The following is a 25,400-nucleotide window of genomic DNA, read 5'->3' on the forward strand; positions in this document are numbered from 1 at the left end:
CCGAAACCTCCCTCCCCTTACCCTGTATCTATGTCCCCTCGTTGTTGAACCTTCCACCAGTGGAAGAAGTTCCCCGCCATCTACCTTATCTATGCCCCTCATGATCTTGTACACCTCGATCATGTCCCCTCTCAGCCTTCTCTGCTCCAGAGAAAACAACCCCAGTCTGCTCAGTCTCTCCTCATAGCCGAGGCCCTTCATCCCTGGCAGCATCCTGGTGAATCTCCTCTGCACCCTCTCCAAAGCTATCACATCCTTTCTATAATGTGGTGACCAGAACTGTACACAATACTCCAGCTGTGGCCTCACCAGTGTTCTGTACAATTCCATCATTACCCCCCTACTTTTATATTCGATGCCCCGGCTAATGAAGGCCAGTATCCCATATGCCTTTTTGACCACCCTGTCCACCTGTCCTGCTGCCTTCAAGGACTTGTGTACCTGTACTCCAAGGTCCCTCTGTACCCCTGTCTTCCCTAGGGTCCTTCCCTAGGGTCCTCCAAGTTATTCCTGCCAAAGTGCATCACCTCGCACTTTTCAGGATTAAATTCCATCTGCCACTGCTCCGCCCATCTGACCATCTCATCTATATCTTCCTGCAGCTTGCAGATCCCTTCCTCACTATTCACCACCCCCCCCCTAACTTTGTGTCATCTGCAAACTTGCTGATCATGCCCTGTACGTTGACATCCAGATCATTAATGTAGATTACAAACAGTAAGGGACCCAACACCGATCCCTGCGGCACCCCACTGGACACCGGCCTCCAGTCACAGAAGCACCCTTCTACCATCACCCTCTGCCTTCTGTCACTAAGCCAGTTTTTTATCCATTTTGCCAAGGTGCCCTGGATCCCATGGGCTCTTACCTTCTTGACTAGTCTCCTGTGTGGGACCTTGTCAAAAGCCTTACTGAAATCCATGTATACCACATCCACTGCACTACCCCCATCTACCTCCTTGGTCACCCCTTCAAAAAATTCAATCAAGTTAGTCAGACACGACCTTCCATTAACAAAGCCATGTTGACTATCCTTAATTAACCCTCGATCCTCCAAGTGAAGACTGATTCTGTCTCTCAGAATCTTTTCTAGCAGCTTCCCCACCACCGATGTCAGACTCACCGGCCTGTAGTTCCCAGGTTTATCCCTACTGCCCTTTTTAAATAATGGCACCACGTTAGCTATCCTCCAGTCCTCCGATACATCCCCTGTTGCAAGAGAGGCTCTGAAAATTTGTGCCAGAGCCCCTGCAATCTCCTCAGTTGCCTCTCTCAGCATCCTGGGATACGTCTCGTCAGGGCCCGGAGACTTATCCACTTTTAAGCCTGCCAGAGCCTCCAGCACCGCCTCCCTGTCAATAGCAATATGCTCAAGAACATCACAACCCTCCTGCTCCATTTCTAAGTCCGCATCGCCCTCCTCCCTCGTAAAAACAGATGCAAAAAATTCATTTAAAACATCTCCTACATCCTCTGGCTCCACACACAGCTTTCCACTATGGTCCCTGATGGGCCCCACTCTTTCCCTCGTTATCCTCTTACCCTTGATATACTTATATGGGGAGAAGGCAGGAAATGGGATTAGGAGGCAGAGATCAGCCATGATTGAAAGGCGGAGTGGACTCAATGGGCCGAATGGCCTAATTCTACTACTGTAATTTGTGAACTTGTAATCATGAATCTGTCAATCTCCGCCTGAAAAATACCCAATGATTTGGCCTCCACAGCCGTCTGTGGCAATGAATTCCACAGATTCACCACATTCTGGCTAAAGAAATTCCTCCTCATCTCTTTTCTAAAATAATGTCCTTTTAATGTTCTGAGGCTGTGCCCTCTGGTCCTAGACTCTCCCACTAGTGGAAACATCCTCTCCACATCCACTCTATCCAGGCCTTTCACTATTCGTTAAGTTGCAATCAGGCCCTCCCTCATCCTAGGTGAGGCCTACTGCATGGTTTTACCAGGTTGCATGCAAATTAAAGCATTTCACTGTACATAGAAACATAGAAAATAGGTGCAGGAGGAGGCCATTTGGCCCTTCGAGCCAGCACCGCCATTCATTGTGATCATGGCTGATCATCCACAATCAGTAACCCGTGCCTGCCTTCTCCCCATATCCCTTGGTTCCACTAGCCCCCATCTAACTCATGCGACAATAAAGCATCATTGATTGAATCCTTGTTCGAAGGAACTGCTGGTTTAAACCGAAGATAGACACAAAAAGCTGGAGTAACTCAGCAGGTCAGGCAGCATCTCTGGAGAGAAGGAACGGGTGACGTTTCGGGTCGAGATCCTTCTTCAAAAGAAGAAGAGTCTCGTCCAAAAACGTCATTCGTTCCTTCTCTCCAGAGATGCTGCCTGACCCGCTGAGGTTCATGGATAGGACAGATTTAGAGCGATTCGGGCCAAACGCAGGTAGGTGGAACGAGTGTAGATGGTCGGTGTGGGAAAGTTGAGCCGAAGGGCCTGTTTCCACACTGTGTGACTCTATGACTCGAAGCTGATTCCATGGCCCCAGTTTAATGCAGAGCATCAAAGATAGACACAAAATGCTGGAGTAACCCAGCGGGACAGGCAGCATCTCTGGAGAGAAGGAATGGGTGACGATTCGGGTCGAGACCCTTCTTCGGACTCCTTTTGTTCAAAAACAAAGAGACACGGGTGGCACGGTGGCGCAGCGGTAGAGTTGCTGCCTTACAGCGAATGCAGCGCCGGAGACCCAGATTCGATCCCGACTACGGGCGCCGTCTGTACGGAGTTTGTACGTTCTCGCCGTGACCTGCGTGGGTTTTCTCCGAGATCTTCGGTTTCCTCCCACTCCAAAGACGTGCAGGTATGTAGGTTAATTGACTGGGAAAATGTAAAAATTGTCCCTAGTGTGTGTAGGATAGTGTTAGTGTGCGGGGATCGCTGGGCGGCGCGGACTCGGTGGGCCGAAGGGCCTGTTTCCGTGCTGTATCTCTAAATCTAAACCCAAACTACACTCTCAACAACTTACCATCCCCTCTGACGTGTCGATGTTTTGTGACTTGTCCAGTGTCAGGTTTGTCATTGCTGTGTAACTTTTCTTGGACATCAATAAGTCCAAAGGAACTTCATAAAAAAGCAAATTCTTCTCTCTCGTTGACAGCTCTTTCTTGGGCAGAGGAGAATCAATGAAGATAACTTTCTCCGTTTTATTCCCTATGAAAACAAAACAAAGTTGGCAACTTAATCACTAGATAAACACACATCCGAGCGAAACCATTCCCAAATTCACGGGCGTCAGAGGATGTTTATCGATTGAGATGCTTATCAATTGAAGGAGCATGAGAAGAATTGAAGACAGACACAAAATGCTGGAGTATCTCAACGGGACAGGCAGCAGCTCTGGATAGAAGGAGTGCGTGACGTTTCAGGTCAAGACCCTTCTTCAGACTGAGGAAGAGTTACTCCAGCGTTTTGTGACTATCTTCACTATAAACCAGCATCTACAGTCCTTCCCACACAAGAGAAGAATTGATTCCTCAAGGTGAATTAGACAATAGACAATAGGTGCAGGAGGAGGCCATTCGGCCCTTCGAGCCAGCACCGTCATTCAATGTGATCATGGCTGATCATTCTCAATCAGTACCCCGTTCCTGCCTTCTCCCCATACCCCCTGGCTCCGCTATCCTTAAGAGCTCTATCTAGCTCTCTCTTGAAAGCATTCAGAGAACTGGCCACAGATTGAAAAAAAAAATCCTCATCTCCGTTCTAAATGGCCTACTCCTTATTCTTAAACTGTGGCCCCTGGTTCTGGACTCCCCCAACATTGGGAACATGTTTCCTGCCTCTAACGTGTCCAACCCCTTAATAATCTTATATGTTTCAATAAGATCCCCTCTCATCCTTCCAAATTCCAGTCTATACAAGCCTAGTCGCTCCAGTCTTTCAACATACGACAGTCCCGCCATTCTGGGAATTAACCTAGTAAACCTACGCTGCACTCCCTCAATACGAAGAATATCCTTCCTCAAATTTGGAGACCAAAACTGCACAGTACTCCAGGTGCAGTCTCACTAGGGCCCTGTACAACTGCAGAAGGACCTCTTTGCTCCTATTCTCAACTCCTCTTGTTATGAAGGACAACATTCCATTGGCTTTCTTCACCGCCTGCTGTACCTGCATGCTTCCTTTCAGTGACTGATGCACTAGGACACCCAGATCTCGTTGAACATCCCCTTTTCCTAACTTGACACCATTCAGATAATACTCTGCCTTCCTATTGTTACCACAAAAGTGAATAACCTCACACTTATCCACATTAAACTGCATCTGCCATGTATCCGCCCACTCACACAACCTGTCCAAGTCACCCTGCAACCTCATAGCATCTTCCTCACAGTTCACACTGCCCCCCAGCTTTGTGTCATCTGCAAATTTGCTAATGTTACTTTTAATAATAATAATAATAATAATAATATTCATTTATTGTCATTGCAACGAGTACAACGAAATTAAAAAACAGCCAATCCTGACGGTGCGTACAAACATATATGCAATAAATGCAAAAACAAATAAATACATAAATACAATTAAATTAAGTACAAGATTTTTTAACGGTGTTGCCTAGTGCACAGGTAGTGTTCAGTTCTCGTATGGCCCTGGGGTAAAAACTGTTCTTAAGTCTGTTTGTTCGGGATTTGATTGACCTGAAACGTCGACCAGAGGGCAGATGAACAAACAGACGGTGGCCGGGGTGGGATGGATCTTTTATTATTTTGCCTGCTCTACTGAGGCAGCGCAGGCTGAACAGGTGCTCCAGGGAGGGCAGTGAGCAGCCGATGATTTTCTGGGCCGTCGTGATGACCCTCTGAAGGGCCTTCCTGTCCTTTTCTGAGCAGCTGGCATACCATGTGGTTATACAGTATGCCAGCACACTCTCGATGGAGCAGCGATAGAAGGACAACATGAGCTTCTCCTGCAGGTTGGTTTTCCTGAGGATCCTCAGGAAGTGGAGTCTCTGCTGTGCCTTCTTTACTGTGGTGATGGTGTTGGTAGACCAGGTGAGATCCTCTGCGATGTGCGTACCCAGGAACCTGAAAGCTGGTACCCTTTCCACGCAGACCCCATTGATGTAGAGTGGGTCATCCAAGTCATTGATGTATATTGTAAATAGCTGCGGTCCCAGCACCGAGCCTTGCGGTACCCCACTAGTCACTGCCTGCCATTCTGAAAGGGACCCATTTATCCCCACTCTTTGCTTTCTGTCTGTCAACCAATTTTCTATCCATGTCAGTACCCTACCGCCAATACCATGTGCTCTAATTTTGCCCACTAATCTCCTATGTGGGACCTTGTCGAAGGCTTTCTGAAAGACAAGGTACACCACATCCACCGGCTCTCCCCTGTCAATTTTCCTAGTTACATTAAAAAATAAATCTTTGAAGTAGAGTGCTCAAAATCGTTGGGATTTCCTCACGAGATTTTTTCATGAACCAGGGTTCCCGGTAACAGAGGTGTTATAAAATGGACACACTTTGGAAGAAATTGGTTGAAGGCGGCACGGTGGCGCAGTGGTAGAGTTGCTGCCTCACAGTGCCAGGGACCCTGCTTCGATCCTGACTACGGGTGCTATAAGAAAATAACTGCAGATGCTGGTACAAATTGAAGGTATTTATTCACAAAATGCTGGAGTAACTCAGCAGGTCAGGCAGCATCTCAGGAGAAAAGGAATGGGTGACGTTTCGGGTCGAGACCCTTCTTCAGACTGTCAGTACGGAGTTTGTACGTTCTCCCCGTGACCGCGTGGATTTTCTCCGAGATCCCCGGTTTCCTCCCGCACTCCAAAGACGTGCAGGTGTTTAGGTTAATTTGCTTGGTATAAATGTAAATTGTCCCTAGTGTGTGTGTGTGTGTAGGATAGTATTAATACGCGGGGATCGCCGGTCGGCGTGGACTTGGTGGCCCGAATGGCCTACTTCCGCGCTGCATCTCTAGACTGAACAATCATAGCATGCAGAAAGTAGCATTGCAGTTGCAGAGAAAGCTGTAACACGATCAGTCTCGACCCCAAACGTCACGCATTCCTTCTCTCCAGAGACGCTGCCAGTCCCGCTGAGTTACTCCAGCATTTTGTGTCGATCTTCTGTAACACGATATCCTGGAGGTGGGTCTGGAGGGCCGGTGTGTTGTCGGCTTGTGCAGATGTGTTTTTACATTACCAGCAGGCTCTGCTTCTACCGGACGCACAACAGGTACCTGGTGCAGTTGCAACACCTCAGCTCTGCAGTGACACCTGCTGGCCAACGCCTGCTGCACTAGCCGACATTCTGCCCATTCCATCGCCACCAAACCACAAGAATTTTTCAATGTTTCACTTTATGTGATGATGCCTGGTCACGTGTGTGACATTTCGGTTCACGTTCCAAAGAATGGCCCAAAAGGTAGAGTAAAGAGAAAAATACCAGAGTGCTGAACATAGTATTGTAGTTCCAGAGGGAAAGTCCAATGTCCACGATGATGTAAGTTGGTAGATCGGGACTACAGCCTAGCTTTAACGAGAACACTTCAATCGTCTGATAACAGCAGGAAGAATCTGTTCCTGAGTCTGGTGGTACACACTTGCAAACTCCTGATGGAAACAGGGTTCAGTTTAGTTTAGGTAGACACTTCTTCAGTCTGAGGAAGGGTCTCGACCCGAAACGTCACCCATTCCTTCTCTCCAGAGATGCTGCCTGACCTGCTGAGTTACTCCAACATTTTGTGAATAAATGAATTAAGATTAATCTCTTACAAGAATGTTTCAATGTTTTACTTTATGAGATGACGCCTGGTCACGTGTGTGACATTTTGGTTCGCTTTCCAAAGAATGGCCCAAAAGGTAGAGTAAAGACTGAGAAGAAGTTGGATGTCGAGGATTTGTGGCAACATCTACCGTAAGACTGATGAAGGACCTGGGGATCATCGGACAGGCCCTACGCCAGGCTATCAAGGAAACATCACAGGTGGCAGAGCGGAGTAGCCAGTGGCTCTGGTTGAAGAGGAAAGACCCCATCTGGTCTCCCAAATAAGCTGGCTAGGCAGATGCAGAGGAGGGTGGTTCTGGGACGCCAGAATGCACTGCTGAGCCTACTGGAGACGTCGTGGGTCCAATCAGCGAAATGTCGATGAAAGTAGGTGCCCACCATAACCCCAATGACGTGTCTGCCCAGCCTTTCTCAACACCGGAGGAGAATAGGTGAGTGCATAAACCTCCCATCACCACCGGGAGCAAGTTGACATTTGGCACTTTGGATTTCTAACATCTTGTCCTGTGTATTTGGAAACATCTATGAGATGACGTCTGGTCACGTGTGTGACATGTTGGTTCGCTTTCCAAAGAATCGCCCAAAAGGTAGAGTAAAGACTCAGACCGCATGCAAGAGTGGCCAGGGTTTGGCACCAGTTTTAAAGTGTAAACATCCAGATTACTGTTTGGAACAGTAATGAGTGAAACCCTGCTGAAATACTCCCTCTCAAATCGGCTGCATCACGAAGCCGTGACGAGAACATCATTGGTCAGGGTAGACACAAAATGCTGGAGAAGGAATGGGTGGCGCTGCGGGTTGCTGGAGGACCAGCATTGCTGGTGAGCAACGTAACTGGCCGGCAGTGACCTGCGTGGAATTGTCATCCTCCTCGACAACTACCGATCACATCAAATACTGAAAGGAATTACCTTCACCACAGATGGTTTTCACGTGTACAGGAAGCTCCCAGGGTTCCGAATACTTTGGTCCGCTGTTATTCAACAGAGTAAACAGGGCCCGGCTTGTCAGGGACAATTTGGCTCCATACTTCACACTCAGCTTCTCCGCATTCACATCACGGCTAATATCCTGAAACAAGTAATCAAACAAACACATCAAGTCCGGTCAGGTTAGACACAAATTGCTGGAGTAACTCTTGTGTTCTGCAGCTACTGACGACAGAGTCAGGAGCTGATGAGAGGAAGCCATTTCAGAGAAAATGAAATGCCCGATACAAAAGCTATGTGTTATCCTCACCCAGTTGAAGCTGATGTTCATGCACCAAGTAGAGTTGCTGCCTGACAGCACTTGCAGCACCAGAGACCAAGGTTCCATCCCGACCACGGGTGCTGTCTGTACGGAGTTTGTACCTTCACCCCGTGACCTTGTGGGTTTTCTCCGAGATCTTTGGTTTCCTCCCACACTCCAAAGACATAGTTTGTAGGTTAATTGGCTTGGTGTATGTGTAAATTGTCCCTCGTGTGTGTAGGACCGTGTTGGTGTGCGGGGATCGCTGGTTGGCGCGGACTCGGTGGGCCAAAGGGCCTGTTTCCGCGCTGTATCTCTAAACTAAACACCACCACTGAGAGAGACATCGAATCCTGCTCATCACAAACTGGAGTCAGCAACAAAGGTCCGACCCAGTTAATCTTAATTCCTTATCCATTGTGTGCCAGCCTTTCTTCAAACCAGTCGCACACCAATGCATAGCAGTCTTAATTTAGTTTTGTTTAGTTTAGAGATACAGTGTGGAAACTGGCCCTTCGGCCCACCGAGTCCGCGCCGACCAGCGATCCCCGCACACTAACACTATCCTACACACACTAGGGACAATTTTACATTTATACCAAGCCAATTAACCTACAAATCTTTGGAGTGTGGGAGGAAATCGAAGATCTCTGAGGAAATCCACACGGTCACAGGGAGAACGTAAAACTCCATACAGACAGGACTGCAGTCGGGATAGAACCCTGGTCTCTGGTGCTGTAAGGCATCAACTCTACCGCTGTGCCACCGTGCCGCCCAGTCGATTACAGATTCCAATTTATCAGTAGAAAGTACATGTAAAATCTAGTGAAATTATAGTTAACGTTACCCTCTTCCATGCTCAGGGTAAAGAAGCTTCTTGATGACTTCAGAACTGATGGATAGTTTTGGGCCCCATATCTGAGGAAGGATGTGCTGGCTCTGGAGAGGGTCCAGAGGAGGTTTACAAGAATGATCCCAGGAGTGAGTGGGTTAACATATGATGAGCATTTGTCGGCACTGGGCCTGTACTCGCTGGAGTTTAGAAGGATGAGGGGGGACCTCATTGAAACTTGCCGAATAGTGAAAGGCCTGGATAGAGTGGATGTGGAGAGGATGTTTCCACTGGTGGGAGAGTCTAAAACCAGAGGCCACAGCCTCAGAATAAAAGGATGAATTTTGGAAAGATGAGGAGGAATTTCTTTAGTCAGAGGGTGGTGAATCTGTGGGATTCATTGCCACGGAAGGCTGTGGGGGCCAGGTCAATGGATATTTGTACGGCGTAGAATGACAGATTCTTGATTAGTAAGGGCGCCAGGGGTTATGGGGAGAATGAGGTTGAGAGGGAGAGATAGATCAGCCATGATGATGGCCTAATTCTACTCCTGGAACGTATAAACTTATGGTGGCCATGGGAGGCTCAATGACTGCAGATGCTGGAACCATGATTAAAAAATAAACTGTTGGAGGAACTCAACAGGTCAGGTCAGGTCAGTGGAGGGAACTGACCAGACAATCTTTAATCTTTTGGGATCGTTTTATTCTTGGCCAAAATTCTAGTTTTATTCTAGTTTTATTCTTGGCCAAAATTATAAACATTCTCTCCACCCAACCTGAACCTGTCTTTAATTTGAAGGAGCTGTTTTTTAAAATTACTTCCACCTTTCAGTCTCCTGGATAGACACAAAATGCTGGAGTAACTCAGCGGGTGAGACAGCATCTCCGGAGAAGAAGGAACAGGTGAAGTTTCTGTTGAGTCCGAAGACGTACAGGTATGTAGGTTAATTGGCTGGGTAAATGTAAAAATTGTCCCTAGTGGGTGTAGGATAGTGTTAATGTACGGGGATCGCTGGGCGGCACGGATTTGGTGGGCCGAAAAGGCCTGTTTCCGGCTGTATATATATGATGATATGATGATAAGAAGGGTATCGACCCAAGACATCCAGGTGTCAACTTCTCCACATCGGCGAGACTAAGCGCAGGCTCGGCGATCGTTTCCCTCAACACCTCCGCTCAGTCCGTCTTAACCTACCTGATCTCCCTGTGGCTCAGCACTTCAACTCCCCCTCCCACTCCCAATCTGACCTTTCTGTCCTGGGCCTCCTCCATTGTCAGAGTGAGGCCCAGCGCAAATTGGAGGAACAGCACCTCATATTTCGCTTGGGTAGTTTACACCCCAGCGGTATGAACATTGACTTCTCTAACTTCCTGCTTCCCCTCACTCCATCCCCTTCCCCCTTCTCCCATCAGTCCTCCTGTCTCCGACTATATCCTATCTTTGTCCCGCCCCCTCCCCTGACATCAGTCTGAAGAAGGGTCTCGACCTGAACGTCACCCATTCCTTCTCTCCAGAGATGCTGCCTGACCCGTTGAGTTACTCCAGCTTTTTGCGTCTATTTTCGGTTTAGAACAGCATCTGCAGTTCCATCCTACACCTCCAGGCTCCTGGAATTCCTTTCCCAGCAGCTTTAATCCACAAAGTGCTAGCATAATCTTTCTACAGACTTTAGAGATACAGCGCAGAAGCAAGCCCTTCGGCCCACCGAGTCCACGCCAACCAGCGATCCCTGCACACGAACACTATCCTAACACTAACACTAGGGGACAATTTACAATTTTACTGAAGTCAATTAACCTACAAACTTGTAGGTCTTTGGAGTGTGGGAGGAAATCGGAGCACGGTGGCGCAGCGGTAGAGTTGCTGCCTTACAGCGAATGCAGTGAAAACTCACCGACTCGAAGGCGGACGCAGGCGGAGTAAACGCGGCGATGGTTTTATAATCTGTCGTCAGCTGGGCTGCCGAAGCTGCTGATGGGACCCTCAGGTAAGTAGCTCGACCCTGGAACAGAAGCACCTGAATCAGAACTCTCAGCCTCAAGCACATCTCATCTGCTCAGTTCAGTCTAGTTTACTGTCACGTGTACCGAGGTACAGTGAAAAGCTTTTGTCGCATGCTATCCAGTAAGCAGAAAGGCAATACATGATTACAATCGAGCCATTTACAGAACGGGAGAGTCCAGAACCAGGGGCCACAGTTTAAGAATAAGGGGTACGCCATTTAGAACGGAGATGAGGAAAAACTTTTTCAGTCAGAGAGTTGTAAATCTGTGGAATTCTCTGCCTCAGAAGGCAGTGGAGGCCAATTCTCAGGATGCTTTCAAGAGAGAGCTGGATAGAGCTCTTAAAGATGGCGGAGTTAGGGGGTATGGGGAGAAGGCAGGAACGGGGTACTGATTGTGAATGATCAGCCATGATCACATTGAATGACGGTGCGTACAGGCTCGAAGGGCCAAATGGCCTACACCTGCACCTATTGTCTATTGTTAAAAGCTTTTTTGTTGCGTGCTATCCAGTCAGCGGAAAGACTATACATGATGTCCACAGGATATACATATTCAGGATAAAGGGAATAATGTTTAGTGCAAGATAAAGTGCAGTAAAGTTTGATTAAAGATACTCATGGTTGGGGTTGGGTGGTCTCCATTTGGTGGGAGAACATGCAAACTCCACTCAGTCAGCACCTGAGGACAGGATGGAACCCGGGTCTTGGGTGCTCTACCAGCTGAACCATTGTGCCGCCCCTGGGAAAGATTGGAACCACATTTCCAGTGGGGACGGCAACCTGAAGTACACGCCGACCATTGGGCACTCGACTCCAGATGTGGTCTGACCAGAGCACTAGTGAGACCACATCTGGACTGCAGGGCACGTTGTGGTCTCCTTGTTTAAAGAAGGAGTCTTGATGGACGCTTCTTCTTGTGGGAGAACCCAGCATTGTGAGTCACTGTTTACCGGTCTCAATCGCTCTTGTGAGTCTTTGGAATACTCTTCCTCACAAGGCAGCAGAATATTTGGAGTCTTTGACTATTTTAAGGCAGAAGTACTCCAAAGACATACAGGTTTGTCGGTAAATTGGCATGGTAAATGTAAACATTGTACCTAGTGTGTGTAGGATAGTGTTAGAATGAAGGGATTGCTGGCCGGCGCGGAAATGGTGGGCTGAACAGCCTGTATCCGAGCTGTATCTCTCAACTAAAGTAGATGGATATCTGACTAGCAAGGGTGTGGAAGGTTACTGTGGATAAATGGGGAAAATAGAAAGAGAAAATAGGTGCAGGCCATTCGGCCCTTCGAGCCAGCACCGCCATTCATTGTGATCATGGCTGATCATCCACAATCAATAACCCGTGCCTGCCTTCTCCCCATATCCCTTGATTCCACTAGCCCCTAGAGCTCTATCTAACTCTCTCTTAAATTCATCCTGTGATTTGGCCTCCACTGCCCTCTGTGGCAGAGAATTCCACAAATTCACAACTCTCTGGGTGAAAAAGTTTCTTACCTCAGTTTTAAATGGCCTCCCCTTTATTCTAAGATTGTGGCCCCTGGTTCTGGACTCGCCCAATATTGGGAACATTTTTCCTGCATCTAGCTTCTCCAGTCCTTTTATAATTTTATACGTTTCTATAAGATCCCCTCTCATCCTAAACTCCAGTGAATACAAGCCTAGTCTTTTCAATCTTTCTTCATAAGACAGTCCCGCCATCCCAGAGATCAATCTCGTGAACCTACGCTGCACTGCCTCAATTACAAGGATGTCCTTCCTCAAATTAGGAGACCAAAACTGTACACAATACTCCAGATGTGGTCTTACCAGGGCCCTGTACAACTGCAGAAGAACCTCTTTACTCCTATACTGAAATCCTCTCGTTATGAAGGCCAACATGCCATTAGCTTTCTTCACTGCCTGCTGTACCTGCACGCCAACTTTCAGTGACTGGTGTACAAGGACACCCAGGTCTCGCTGCACTTCCCCCTTACCTAACCTGACACCATTGAGATAATAATCTGCCTCCTTGTTTTTGCCACCAAAGTGGATAACCTCACATTTATCTATATTATACTGCATCTGCCACGCATCTGCCCACTCACTCAACCTGCCCAGGTCACCCTGCAACCTCCTAACATCCTCTTCGCAGTTCACACTGCCACCCAGCTTTGTGTCATCCGCAAATTTGCTAGTGTTGCTTCTAATTCCCTCTTCCAAATCATTAATATATATGGTAAACAGTTGCGGCCCCAACACCGAGCCTTGCGGCACTCCACTCGCCACTGCCTGCCATTCTGAAAAGGACCCGTTTACTCCTACTCTTTGCTTCCTGTCTGCCAACCAATTCTCTATCCATGTCAACACCCTACCCCCAATACCATGTGCTCTAATTTTGCTCACCAATCTCCCGTGCGGGACCTGATCAAAGGCTTTCTGAACGTCTAGATACACTACATCCACTGGCTCCCCTTCATCCATTTTACTTGTGGGACATGGGAATGTGGAGTTGAGGTTAAAATCAGTCATAATCTTATTAAACTGTGGAGCAAGCTTCAGTACCTCAGTGGACTATACTTGCTTGTAATTGCTAGACATAGAACATACAACAATACATCACAGGAACAAGCCCTCCATCCCACAATGTTCATGCCAAACATGATGAACAATCTCTTCTGTCTGCACGTGTTCCATATCGCTTCATTTCCTGCATATCCATGTTCCTATTCAAGAGCCTCTTAAACACTACGATTGCTTTACCTCCATCACCACCCCTGACAGCGGGCACAGGCACCCACCACACACTGCATAACAAAATCTACCCCGCACATCTATATGCTAAAACTCCCGTTTGTTTGTTTGTTCCTGAACTACAGCCAAAACGGTACACGATAGCGCGACAATTTTAGGCCCACCTTACTCACCGTCGTCCCTTTGGTGCTAATGGAAGAAGTTTCATTGAAATCGGTGTTATATTTTTAAAGTTATTCACATTTTAAAATTTGAATCTATCTCTTAGGGAGGGAGGGGGGAGGGACTGAGGGGGGGGGAGGGAGGATAAAGAGGGTTGAGGAGTTGGAGTGGGGAGGAGGGGAAGGGGGGATGGGGAAGGGTGGGAGAGAGGGGAGGTGGGAGAGGGCAGGGGGTAGGGGAGGGAGGGAGGAGAGGGGGAGTGGGGGAGAGAGGGATTGGGGGGGAGAGGGGAGGGGGAGTGAGGTGGAGAGGGGAGGTGAGTGGGGGAGGAGAGGGGAGGGGGAGTGGGGTGGATGAGTGGGGGAGGAGAGGGTGCTGCTCCAATGCAGGAGAGGTTTGGGCCCAACTTGGTCTAGTCTCTTTTAAACTTTGCCCCTCTCATCTCAAAGCTATGTCCTCCAGCCTTTGACATTTCCACCCTGGGGAAAAAGGTTCAGATTGTCTACCCTATCAATGTCTCTCATAATTGCACACACTTTAAATTACACACGCACACATGCACGCCACAGTTGCATCTGCCTCCACCACCACCCTTGGTAAAGCACTCCAGGCTCCCACAACTATCTGTGCAAAACACCTGTCCCAAACCTGCGACAGATAGGTTTATGATTTGATCGGGAGTCAGAGGTTTAGTGGAGAAGGCAGGAGAATGGGATAATGAGGGAGAGATAGATCAGCCATGATTGAATGGCGGAGTAGACTTGATGGGCCGAATGGCCCAATTCTGCTCCTGTCACTTATTATAATCAGTCCCCAGTGGTGACAGTGCTCAGACAGACACTGGCACGATCGGACGCTCCATTACTGCAGTATTGTGTACAGTCTTGTTCTCCTAATTTGAGGAAGGACATCCTTGTAATTGAGGAAGTGCAGCGTAGATTCACGAGATTGATCCCTGGGATGGCGGGACTGTCATATGAAGAAAGATTGAAAAGACTAGGCTTGTATTCACTGGAGTTTAAAAGGATGAGAGGGGATCTTATAGAAACATATAAAATTATAAAAGGACTCGACAAGCTAGATGCAGGACAAATGTTCCCAATGTTGGGGGAGTCCAGAACCAGGGGCCACAGTCTTAGAATAAAGGGGAGGCCATTTAAAACTGAGGTGAGAAGGAACTTTTTCACCCAGAAAGTTGTGAATTTGTGGAATTTTCTGCCACAGAGGGCAGTGGAGGCCAATTCATTGGATGGATTTAAGAGAGAGTTAGATAGAGCTCTAGGGGCTAGTGGAATCAAGGGATATGGGGAGAAGGCAGGCACGGGTTACTGATTGTGCATGATCAGCCATGATCACAATGAATGGTGGTGCTGGCTCGAAGGGCCGAATGGCCTCCTCCTGCACCTATTTTCTATGTTTCTGTGATCACAATGAATGGTGGTGCTGGCTCGAAGGGCCGAATGGCCTCCTCCTGCACCTATTTTCTATGTTTCTGTGATCACAATGAATGGTGGTGCTGGCTCGAAGGGCCGAATGGCCGTCTCCTGCACCTATTTTCCATTACCAGGCACAGCAGCTGCTTCTCCAGTCGCAGGCTCAGGTCCGGGATGAACTTCCCTCCCATAATACTTGTCATCTCATTGACCGTGTAAAGCTCTGGGTGTTTCTTGAGGCTCTCATTCCATGCTTGGAAAACCTCCTGTGAAAGGAAATGCAAGAAGTAACATCATGGTCCTTCAATCACAGCGAGCACTCAACATCAGTCACACACACAAGTCACTTTTCACACACACACACACACACGCACGCACACACGTCTCACACACACACACACACACACAGGTTCACGCATGCAGACCCCATTTTCTGGCGCCATTTACGAAAAAAAAAAAAAAAATTCAAGTCTGGTCCACATGTTGTATGTACTGGAAAAAAACTGCAGGTGCTGGTTTAAATCGAAGGTAGACACAAAGTGCTGGAGTAACTCAGCGGGTCAGGCAGCATCGCTGGAGAGAAGGAATGGGTGACCTTTTGGGTCGAGACCCTTTTCTTCAGACTGTCTGAAGAACAGTCTTGACCCAAAACGTCACCCACCCCTTCTTTCCCGAGATGCTGCCTGACCCACTGAGTTATAGACAATAGACAATAGGTGCAGGAGTAGGCCATTCAGCCCTTCGAGCCAGCACCGCCATTCAATGCGATCATGGCTGATCACTCTCAATCAGTACCCCGTTCCTGCCTTCTCCCCATACCCCCTCACTCCGCTATCCTTAAGAGCTCTATCCAGCTCTCTCTTGAAAGCATCCAACGAACTGGCCTCCACTGCCTTCTGAGGCAGAGAATTCCACACCTTCACCACTCTCTGACTGAAAAAGTTCTTCCTCATCTCCGTTCTAAATGGCCTACCCCTTATTCTTAAACTGTGGCCCCTTGTTCTGGACTCCCCCAACATTGGGAACATGTTTCCTACCTCTAATGTGTCCAATCCCCTAATTATCTTATATGTTTCAATAAGATCCCCCCTCATCCTTCTAAATTCCAGTGTATACAAGCCTAAATGCTCCAGCCTTTCAACATACGACAGTCCCGCCATTCCGGGAATTAACCTAGTGAACCTACGCTGCACGCCCTCAATAGCAAGAATATCCTTCCTCAAATTTGGAGACCAAAACTGCACACAGTACTCCAGGTGCAGTCTCACCAGGGCCCGGTACAACTGTAGAAGGACCTCTTTGCTCCTATACTCAACTCTTGTTATGAAGGCCAACATTCCATTGGCTTTCTTCACTGCCTGCTGTACCTGCATGCTTCCTTTCAGTGACTGATGCACTAGGACACCCAGATCTCGTTGAACATCCCCTCTTCCTAACTTGACACCATTCAGATAATAATCTGCCTTTCTATTCTTACTTCCAAAGTGAATAACCTCACACTTATCTACATTAAACTGCATCTGCCATGTATCCGCCCACTCACACAACCTGTCCAAGTCACCCTGCAGCCTTATTGCATCTTCCGCACAATTCACACTACCCCCCAGCTTAGTATCATCTGCAAATTTGCTAATGGTACTTTTAATCCCTTCATCTAAGTCATTAATGTATATCGTAAATAGAGTTACTCCAGCATTTTGTGTCTGCCTTGGATGTACTGGATCCATGTGAGCCTTGGGCTCCATCTACACCTCACGCTGCCTCGGCAAGGCCAACAGCATAATCAAGGACCAGTCTCACCCCGGCCACTCCCTCTTCTCCCCTCTCCCATCGGGCAAGAGGTGCAGAAGTGTGAAAACTCACACCTCCAGATTCAGGGACAGTTTCTTCCCAGCTGTTTTCAGGCAACTGAACCATCCTACCACAACCAGAGAGCAGTCCTGAGCTACTATCTACCTCATTGGAGACCCTCGGACTATCTTTGATCTTTCTTTACTGGCTTTATCTTGCAGTAAACGTGATTGACGTTATTCCCTTTATCGTGTATCTGCACACAGTAAATGGCTTGATTGTAATCATGTGCTGTCTTTCCGCTGACTGGTTAGCACGCAACAAAAGCCTTTCACTGTACCTCGGTACACGTGACAATAAACTAAACTCACTGTGTGTGAGAGGCAGAACTGCCTACACACATCAGAACCAGCGTGCTGCTTCCATCTCCAGCCACGAGCTAGCTCACGATCTGGAGGTTCCTTGCCTTCCCCTGTGCTCACCCAACACTGGGGACTAGACACCACTTGGATAAGGCATCACTTTAATTAATGAACACCTCCACTATCTGCAGCCCTATCTCACACTTCACTTTCAGAATTTCTTTCATTTCTTGACTTTTGAGGGACTTTTAAGCAATATTTACTTTGCAGGAAAAATGTTCCCAATGTTGGGGGAGTCCAGAACCAGGGGCCACACAGTCTAAGAATAAAGGGGAGGCCATTTAAAACTGAGGTGAGAAAAAACTTTTTCACCCAGAGAGTTGTGAATTTGTGGAATTCTCTGCCACAGAGGGCAGTGGAGGCCAAATCACTGGATGGATTTAAAAGAGAGTTAGATAGAGCTCCAGGGGCTAGTGGAATCAAGGGATATGGGGAGAAGTTGGGCACGGGTTACTGATTGTGGATGATCAGCCATGATCACAATGAATGGGCAGTGCTGGGAAGGGCCAAATGGACTCCTCCTGCACCTATTTTCTATGTTTCTACTTTCCTCCCACCCTCATCGCTTGTGATAGCTCCAATCAAGTTTAGTCTAGTTATTGTCACATGTACAGTGTAAAGCTTTTGTTGCATGCTAACCAGTCAGCGGAAAGACAGTACATGATTAGATTTAGATTTAGGTTTTGGAGATTTAGATTTTTTTAGATTTAGAGATACAGCGGAAACAGGCCCTTCGACCCACCGAGTCCGCGCCGCCCAGCGATCCCCGTACATTAACACTATCCTACACACACTAGGGACAATTTTTACATTTATCCAGTCAATTAACCTACATACCTGTACGTCTTTGGAGTGTGGGAGGAAACCGAAGATCTCGGAGAAAACCCACGCAGGTCACGGGGAGAACGTACAAACTCCGTACAGACGGCGCCCGTAGTCAGGATGGAACCTGAGTCTCCGGCGCTGCATTCGCTGTAAGGCAGCAACTCTACCGCTGCGCCACCGTGCCGCCCACAGTTCACTGTACAATCTAGGTGCAACACCCTATCCAAGCCCTCATGCATAAAAATTACACAGGGCAACACACTTGCCCTGCAGAATCTTGTGTTGTTTAGTACTGAAAGCTTGCATACACTGAATGGTGCTGTTACAAGTGGCAGAAGGATACTAAATGCTGGAGTAACTCAGCGGGTCAGGCAGCTTCTCGGGGGAACGTGGATCGGTGTTGTTGCAGGTCGGGACAACTAACCAGGATGTTTTCAGAATTTTTTTCATTTCTTGACTTTTGAGGGACTTGGGTCTTTCAACAATGTTTAGTTTTTTTTGTTTAATTTAGAGATGCAGTGTGGAAACATGCCCTTCACCTCACAGTCCTTGTTGACCAGTGATCCCCGCACACTAACATACACACACTCGGGACAATTTACAATTGTACCAAGCCAATTAACCTACAAACCTGAACATCTTTGGAGTGTGGGAGGTAACCGGAGCACCTGGAGAAAACCCACGCAGGTCACGGGGAGAACGTACAAACCCCGTACAGACAGCACCCGTAGCTGGGATTGAACCCAGGTCTCTGGCGCTGTAAGGGAGCAACTCTACCACGCTGCACCACCGTGCCACAACATGTCTTGATTTGTACAACTGCACGAGACAAAGGTGAATGTCTAGTATTGAAAACTACGGGGCAAGGCTTCAGAACAAAGTGTTTCAGACAGAGATAAGAATTTCTATTCTCAGAAGGTTGCGACTATAAGAGGATATTTCTACCCCAGAGTCAGGGAGGCTGAATGAGGAAAGATAGTCAAGATGAAAACAGACACATTGAACAGAGAAAAAAGGGCGCACAGCGTAACTCAGTGGGTCAGGCAGTATCTCTGGAGAACAACAATCGGTGATGTTTCAAGTCGGGGCCCTTCTTCAAACCATTCTGCAGCCTGACCCGCTGAGTTACTCCAGCACATTGTGTCTTTTGTTGTAATCTAGCATCTGCAGTTCCTTCTTTCTACATATGAAGCTGAAGAGTGAAGAGATTAGACTTTATTGCCTTCCATCAGTGAGGAATGTGGGGAATCCGCTGTGGTGGATGTTTATGTTAACTTTTATGTAGTTCATAGAGAGTGATAGAGTGATACAGTGTGGAAACAGGCCCTTCAGCCGAACTTGCCCACACCGGCCAACAATGTTCCAGCTACACTAGTCCCATTTGCCTGCGCTTGGTCCATATCCCTCCAAACCTGTCCTATCCACGTATGTGTCTATTCGTTTCTTAAACGATGGGATAGTTCCAGCCTCCACTGCCTCCTCTGGCAGCTTGTTCCATACACCCACCACCCTTTGTGTGAAAATGTTTCACCTCAGATTCCTATTAAATCTTTTCCCCTTCACCTCGAACCTATATCCTCTGGTCCTCGATTCCCCTACTCTGGGCAAAATATTCTGTGCATCTATCCGATCTATTCCTCTCATGATCGTATACACCTCTCTAAGATCACCCCTCATCCTCCTGCGCTCCATGGAATAGAGACCCAGCCTGCTCAACCTCTCCTTATAGCTCACACCCTCTAGTCCTGGCAACATCCTCGTAAATCTTTTCTGAACCCTTTCAAGCTTGACAATATCTTTCCTATAACATGGTGCCCAGAACTGAACGCAATATTCTAAATGCAGTCTCACCAACGTCTTATACAACTGCAACATGACCTCCCAACCTCTACTGATGAAGGCCAAAGTGCCAAAAGCCTTTTTGACCACCTTATCTACCTGCAACTCGACCTTCAAGGAACCATGCACCTGTACTCCTAGATCCCTCTGCTCTACAACACTACCCAGAGGCCTACCATTCACTGTGTAGGTCCTACCCATGTTAGACTTTCCAAAATGCAACAGCTCACACGTCTCTGTATTAAATTCCATCAACCATTCCTCCGTCCACCTGGCCAATCGATCCAGATCCTGCTGCAATCGTTCACAACCATCTTCACTATCTGCAAAACCACTCACTTTTGTATCATCAGTAAACTTGCTAATCTTGCCCTGTATGTTCTCATCCTAATCATTGATGTGGATGACAAACAGTAACGGGCCCAGCACCGAACCCTGGGGCACACCACTAGTCACAGGCCTCCAGTCTGAGAAGCAACCTTCCACCATCACCCTCTGCTTCCTTCCATGGTGCCAATTTGCGATCCATTCAGCTATCTCTCCTTGGATCCCATGTGATCTAACCTTCCACAGCAGCCTAACATGCGGAACCTTGTCGAACGCCTTACTGAAGTTGTGTGTCTTGTTGCTTTTTCTAGTATGGCTGTGCGGTAAATTGAGTATCACTGTACCTTAAGTGGTGTACGTGACAATAAAATACCCTTTCAACCTTGGCGGAACAACAATAGAAATTAATACTGGAAAATTCATGACACAAACATTTAACGTATCACAAAACGCTGGAGTAACTCAGCGGGTCAGGCAGCATCTCTGGACAGAAGGAATGGGTGACATTTCGGGTCTCTAGAGATGCTGCCTGACCCGCTGAGTTACTCCAGCGTTTTGTGATACCTTCGATTTGTACCAGCATCTGCAGTTGTTTTCCGACACAAACATTTAAGGTAGTTCAGTATTCGCCAGAGAGTAAAGCAAGACGCTACCTCAGTGTAACGGACGGCATCTTGACAGGTAACATCATAATCCTCAGCACACATCCGTGCCACATTCTGCAGATACTTCATGAACTCTGGCATCTCGTTGAAGACAGTATTCTTCAGTTCCTGTGACAGGGAAACACAATGCAATGTACACAAACATTTAACTTCAGATAGTTCCTCTGTCCCTCTCTATCCCCTCCCCCTTCCCAGTTCTTCCACTGTCTTCCTGTCTCCTACTACATCCTATCTTTAGATTTTTTTTAAATTTAGATTTAGAGATACAGCGCGGAAACAGGCCCTTCGGCCCACCGAGTCCGTGCCGCCCAGCGATCCCCGCACATTAACGCTATCCTACACCCACTAGGGACAATTTTTACATTTTACCCAGTCAATTAACCTACATACCTGTACGTCTTTGGAGTGTGGGAGGAAACCGAAGATCTCGGAGAAAACCCATGCAGGTCACGGGGAGAACGTACAAACTCCGTACAGACGGTGCCCGTAGTCAGGATGGAACCTGAGTCTCAGGCGCTGCATTCGCTCTAAGGCAGCAACTCTACCGCTGCGCCACCGTGCCGCCCCTTCCCCTGACATCAGTCTGAAGAAGGGTCTCGACCCGAAACCTCACCCATTCCTTTTCTCCTGAGATGCTGCCTGACCTGCTGAGTTACTCCAGCATTTTGTGAATACACAAACATTCAATGCTTTATCGAGAACGATAAATTGGAAAAGAAGGAATAAAATTGGAAATCAGCAAAAAAAAAACAAGTGTCACAGCGGTAGAGTTGCTGCTTCACAGCGCCAGAGACCCGGGTTCCATCCTGACTACGGGTGCTGTCTGTACGGAGTTTGTACGTTCTCCCCGTGACCTGCGTGGGTTTTCTCTGGGATCTCGAGTTTCCACCCACACTCCAAAGACGTACAGGATTGTAGTTTAATTGCCTTGGTATCATTTTAAATTGATCCTGGTGAGTGTAGGATAGTGTTAGTGTGCGGGGATCGCTGGCCGGCGTGGACCCGATGGGCTGAAGGGCCCGTTTCCACGCTGTGCCTCGAAACGAAACTAAAAGGTGGTAGAGCCATTGCCTCACAGCACCGTCCTTGGGTGTGGTCTGTGTGGAGTTTACACGTTCTTCCATTGACTGCATGTATATCCTGAATAACGCGTGGGTTTGAAGGTTAGTCGGCCTCTGTAACCTGCCCCCGAGAGTGCAGGGAATGGATGCAAAGGTGTGATAACTAGTGTGAGCGACTGATCGCTGGTCGGCGTGGGCACGGTGGGCTGGAACGCTGTATCTATAAACTAAATGCAAACGTTTAAAGAGAGGATTGCATTTCTAAATTGGGAACAAGAACAGAGGAGGTAAAGCCATAGGTGGAACAATTAGCAAAAAGATATTAGTGACAGCACAGTCAGACAGCTGCTGCCTCACAGCGCCAGCGTTATATCCGGTCTCTGGATGGAGCAGGATGAGCAGTTGAAGGGCCTGCCCTCACTCTGCAGATAGACACAGAGTGCTGGAGTAACTCAGCAGGACAGGTAGCATCTCTGGAGAGAAGGGATGGGTGATGTTTCGGGTCGAGGCCCTTCTTCAGTCGCGACCCGAAACGTCCCCCATTCCTTCTCTCCAGAGATGCTGCCTGTCCCGCTGAGTTGCTCCAGCATTTTATGTCTGTCTTCGGTGTACACCAGCGTCTGCAGTTCATCCCCCCACATCCTGTCTGCCCTCGCTCTGCCATGTTCAACATGACCTGAAGACGCGTGAACACACATGACTCCGACATTCATGAAGGGTGGCCTCCTGCAGGTCTGACTGCAGCGCTGTTCACTCACAGAATACTGTGCCAGGCAGCCGTACGCACGCCCCCGCATCCTCGCGGCCCACTGCATGTTCTTGAACTTCTGCATCAGCTGCACGTAGCTCCTTTGATCCCTCTCGGTCAGGGCGGAGAAGCGTGGGTAGGGCACTCTGGGCTCTGGGATAGGGAAGGTGGCAGCAGCACCATCATGGGCCGCCTTGCCTGGCGCCGGAGCAGTAGCTTCCTGCTTGGAGCTGGTCTTGGGCGGCTGCTGGACCTCAGGGGAGCCGGCAGGCTGGCTGCTCTCCACCGCTTGCCTGGAACAGGGAAGGACAATGGTTAGGCAGACATAGAACGCTGGTATCACACAATGCTGGAGTAACTCAGCGGGTCAGGCAGCATCTCTGGAGAGAAGGAATGGGCGACGTTTCGGGTTGAGACCCTTCTTCAGACTGATGTGATACCTTCGATTTGTACCAGCATCTGCAGTTATTTTCCTACACAACTTGCTGCGCCAATGCGATTTCTCCTCAAGGTTTGTCTACTTTGAAGACGTTCTCCTACTCTCATCGACGATGAGTTTAGCAACATGCTCTCTCGCTGCTCCCCCTCTGTGATTCCTCCTGCCCTACGACACATCAGTCTGAAGAAGGGTCTCGACCCGAAACATCACACATTCCTTCTCTCCAGAGATGCTGCCTGACCTGCTGAGTTACTCCAGCATTTTATGTTACCTTCGATTTGCACCAGCATCTGCAGTTATTTTCCTACGCTAAGTTACTCCAGCATTCTGTGTCTACCTTCAATTTAAACCAGCATCTGCTGTTTTCTTTCCTACACTGGTACAATGGTTCTTCTGGTCATGTACAGTTCCATCCACAAAACAGCACTTGAGTCAACAGCAACCGAGAGATATTGGATAAAAATCTAATCAATAAGGCAGCACGGTGGCGCAGCGGTAGAGTTGCTGCCCCACAGCGCCAGAGACCCCGGGTTTTAGATTTAGAGATACAGCGCAGAAAGAGGCCCTTCCGCCCACCGAGTCCGTGCGCTGGTTTAAACCGAAGATGCAAAAACCTGGAGTAACTCAGTGGGTCAGACTGCAACTATGAGAAATGGAATGGGTGATGTTTCGGGTCGCGACCCTTGTTCACACTGAGAGTCTGGGAAATGAGAGATGTAGACGGCGATATAGAAAGATATAGAACAAATTAAGATATGTAAAAAAGTAACAATGATAACGGAAACAGGCCATTGTTAGCTGTGACCTCGAGTTATAGACAATGAAACTCACCAGTGAAACGAATATACTGACTAGGGTGGGGAGAGAGAGGGAGAGGGGGAGAGAGAGAGTGAGGGGGAGAGGGGAGGAGAGAGAGGGAGGAGAGAGAGGGAGGAGAGAGAGGGAGGAGAGGGAGGAGAGGGAGGAGAGGGAGGAGAAGGGAGGAGAGGGAGGAGAGGGAGGAGAGGGAGGAGAGGGAGGAGAGGGAGGAGAGGGAGGAGAGGGAGGAGAGGAGGAGAGGAGGAGAGGGAGGAGAGGGAGGAGAGGGAGGAGAGGAGGAGAGGGAGGAGAGGGAGGAGAGGGAGGAGAGGGAGGAGAGGGAGGAGAGGGAGGAGAGGGAGGAGAGGGAGGAGAGGGAGGAGAGGGAGGAGAGGGGAGGAGAGGGGGAGAGAGAGGGGAGAGAGAGAGGGAGAGAGAGAGAGAGAGAGAGAGAGAGAGAGAGAGAGAGAGAGAGAGAGAGAGAGAGAGAGAGAGAGAGAGAGAGAGAGAGAGAGAGAGAGAGAGAGAGAGAGAGAGAGAGAGAGAGAGAGAGAGAGAGAGAGAGAGAGAGAGAGAGAGAGAGAGAGAGAGAGAGAGAGAGAGGAGAGAAGAGAGAGAGAGAGAGAGAGAGAGAGAGAGAGAGAGAGAGAGAGAGGAGAGAGAGAGAGATGAGAGAGAGAGAGAGAGGAGAGAGAGAGAGAGAGAGAGAGAGAGAGAGAGATGAGAGAGAGAGAGAGAGAGAGAGAGAGAGAGAGAGAGAGAGAGAGAGAGAGAGAGAGAGAGAGAGAGAGAGAGAGAGAGAGAGAGAGAGAGAGAGAGAGAGAGAGAGAGAGAGAGAGAGAGAGAGAGAGAGAGAGAGAGAGAGAGAGAGAGAGAGAGAGAGAGAGAGAGAGAGAGAGAGAGAGAGAGAGGAGAGAGAGAGAGAGAGAGAGAGAGAGAGAGGAGAGAGAGAGAGGGAGAGAGAGAGGAGAGAGAGAGAGAGAGAGAGAGAGAGAGAGAGAGAGAGAGAGAGAGAGAGAGAGAGAGAGAGAGAGAGAGAGAGAGAGAGAGAGAGAGAGAGAGAGGAGAGAGAGAGAGAGAGAGAGAGAGAGAGAGAGAGAGAGAGAGAGAGAGAGAGAGAGAGAGAGAGAGAGAGAGAGAGAGAGAGAGAGAGAGAGAGAGAGAGAGAGAGAGAGAGAAGATGAGAGAGAGAGAGAGAGAGAGAGAGAGAGAGAGAGAGAGAGAGAGAGAGAGAGAGAGAGAGAGAGAGAGAGAGAGAGAGAGAGAGAGAGAGAGAGGAGAGGAGGAGAGAAGGAAGAAAGAGAGAGAGAGAGAGGA

General features: G+C 48.4%; 1 protein-coding gene across 2 annotated transcripts in view; it reads right to left on the minus strand.

Moving 5' to 3' along the window:
• The window catches only part of ice2 (interactor of little elongator complex ELL subunit 2), a 70,200-nt gene extending 47,143 nt beyond the window's left edge, over window positions 1-23,057 (minus strand). For both annotated transcript variants that reach the window (XM_078429760.1, XM_078429759.1), the window contains exons 1-6: window positions 22,857-23,057; window positions 21,026-21,145; window positions 15,300-15,434; window positions 10,730-10,837; window positions 7,682-7,841; window positions 2,999-3,183 (exon numbers count right to left, since the gene is read on the minus strand). In XM_078429760.1, the coding sequence (XP_078285886.1) occupies window positions 2,999-3,183; window positions 7,682-7,841; window positions 10,730-10,837; window positions 15,300-15,434; window positions 21,026-21,145; window positions 22,857-22,931 (783 nt within the window). In that variant the 5' untranslated portion in view covers window positions 22,932-23,057. The remainder of the gene's footprint in view (window positions 1-2,998; window positions 3,184-7,681; window positions 7,842-10,729; window positions 10,838-15,299; window positions 15,435-21,025; window positions 21,146-22,856) is intronic.
• Between the last annotated feature and the right edge of the window lie 2,343 nt (window positions 23,058-25,400).

Source organism: Rhinoraja longicauda, chromosome 38 (assembly GCF_053455715.1).
Source record: "Rhinoraja longicauda isolate Sanriku21f chromosome 38, sRhiLon1.1, whole genome shotgun sequence".
Taxonomy (NCBI): Eukaryota; Metazoa; Chordata; class Chondrichthyes; order Rajiformes; family Arhynchobatidae; genus Rhinoraja; species Rhinoraja longicauda.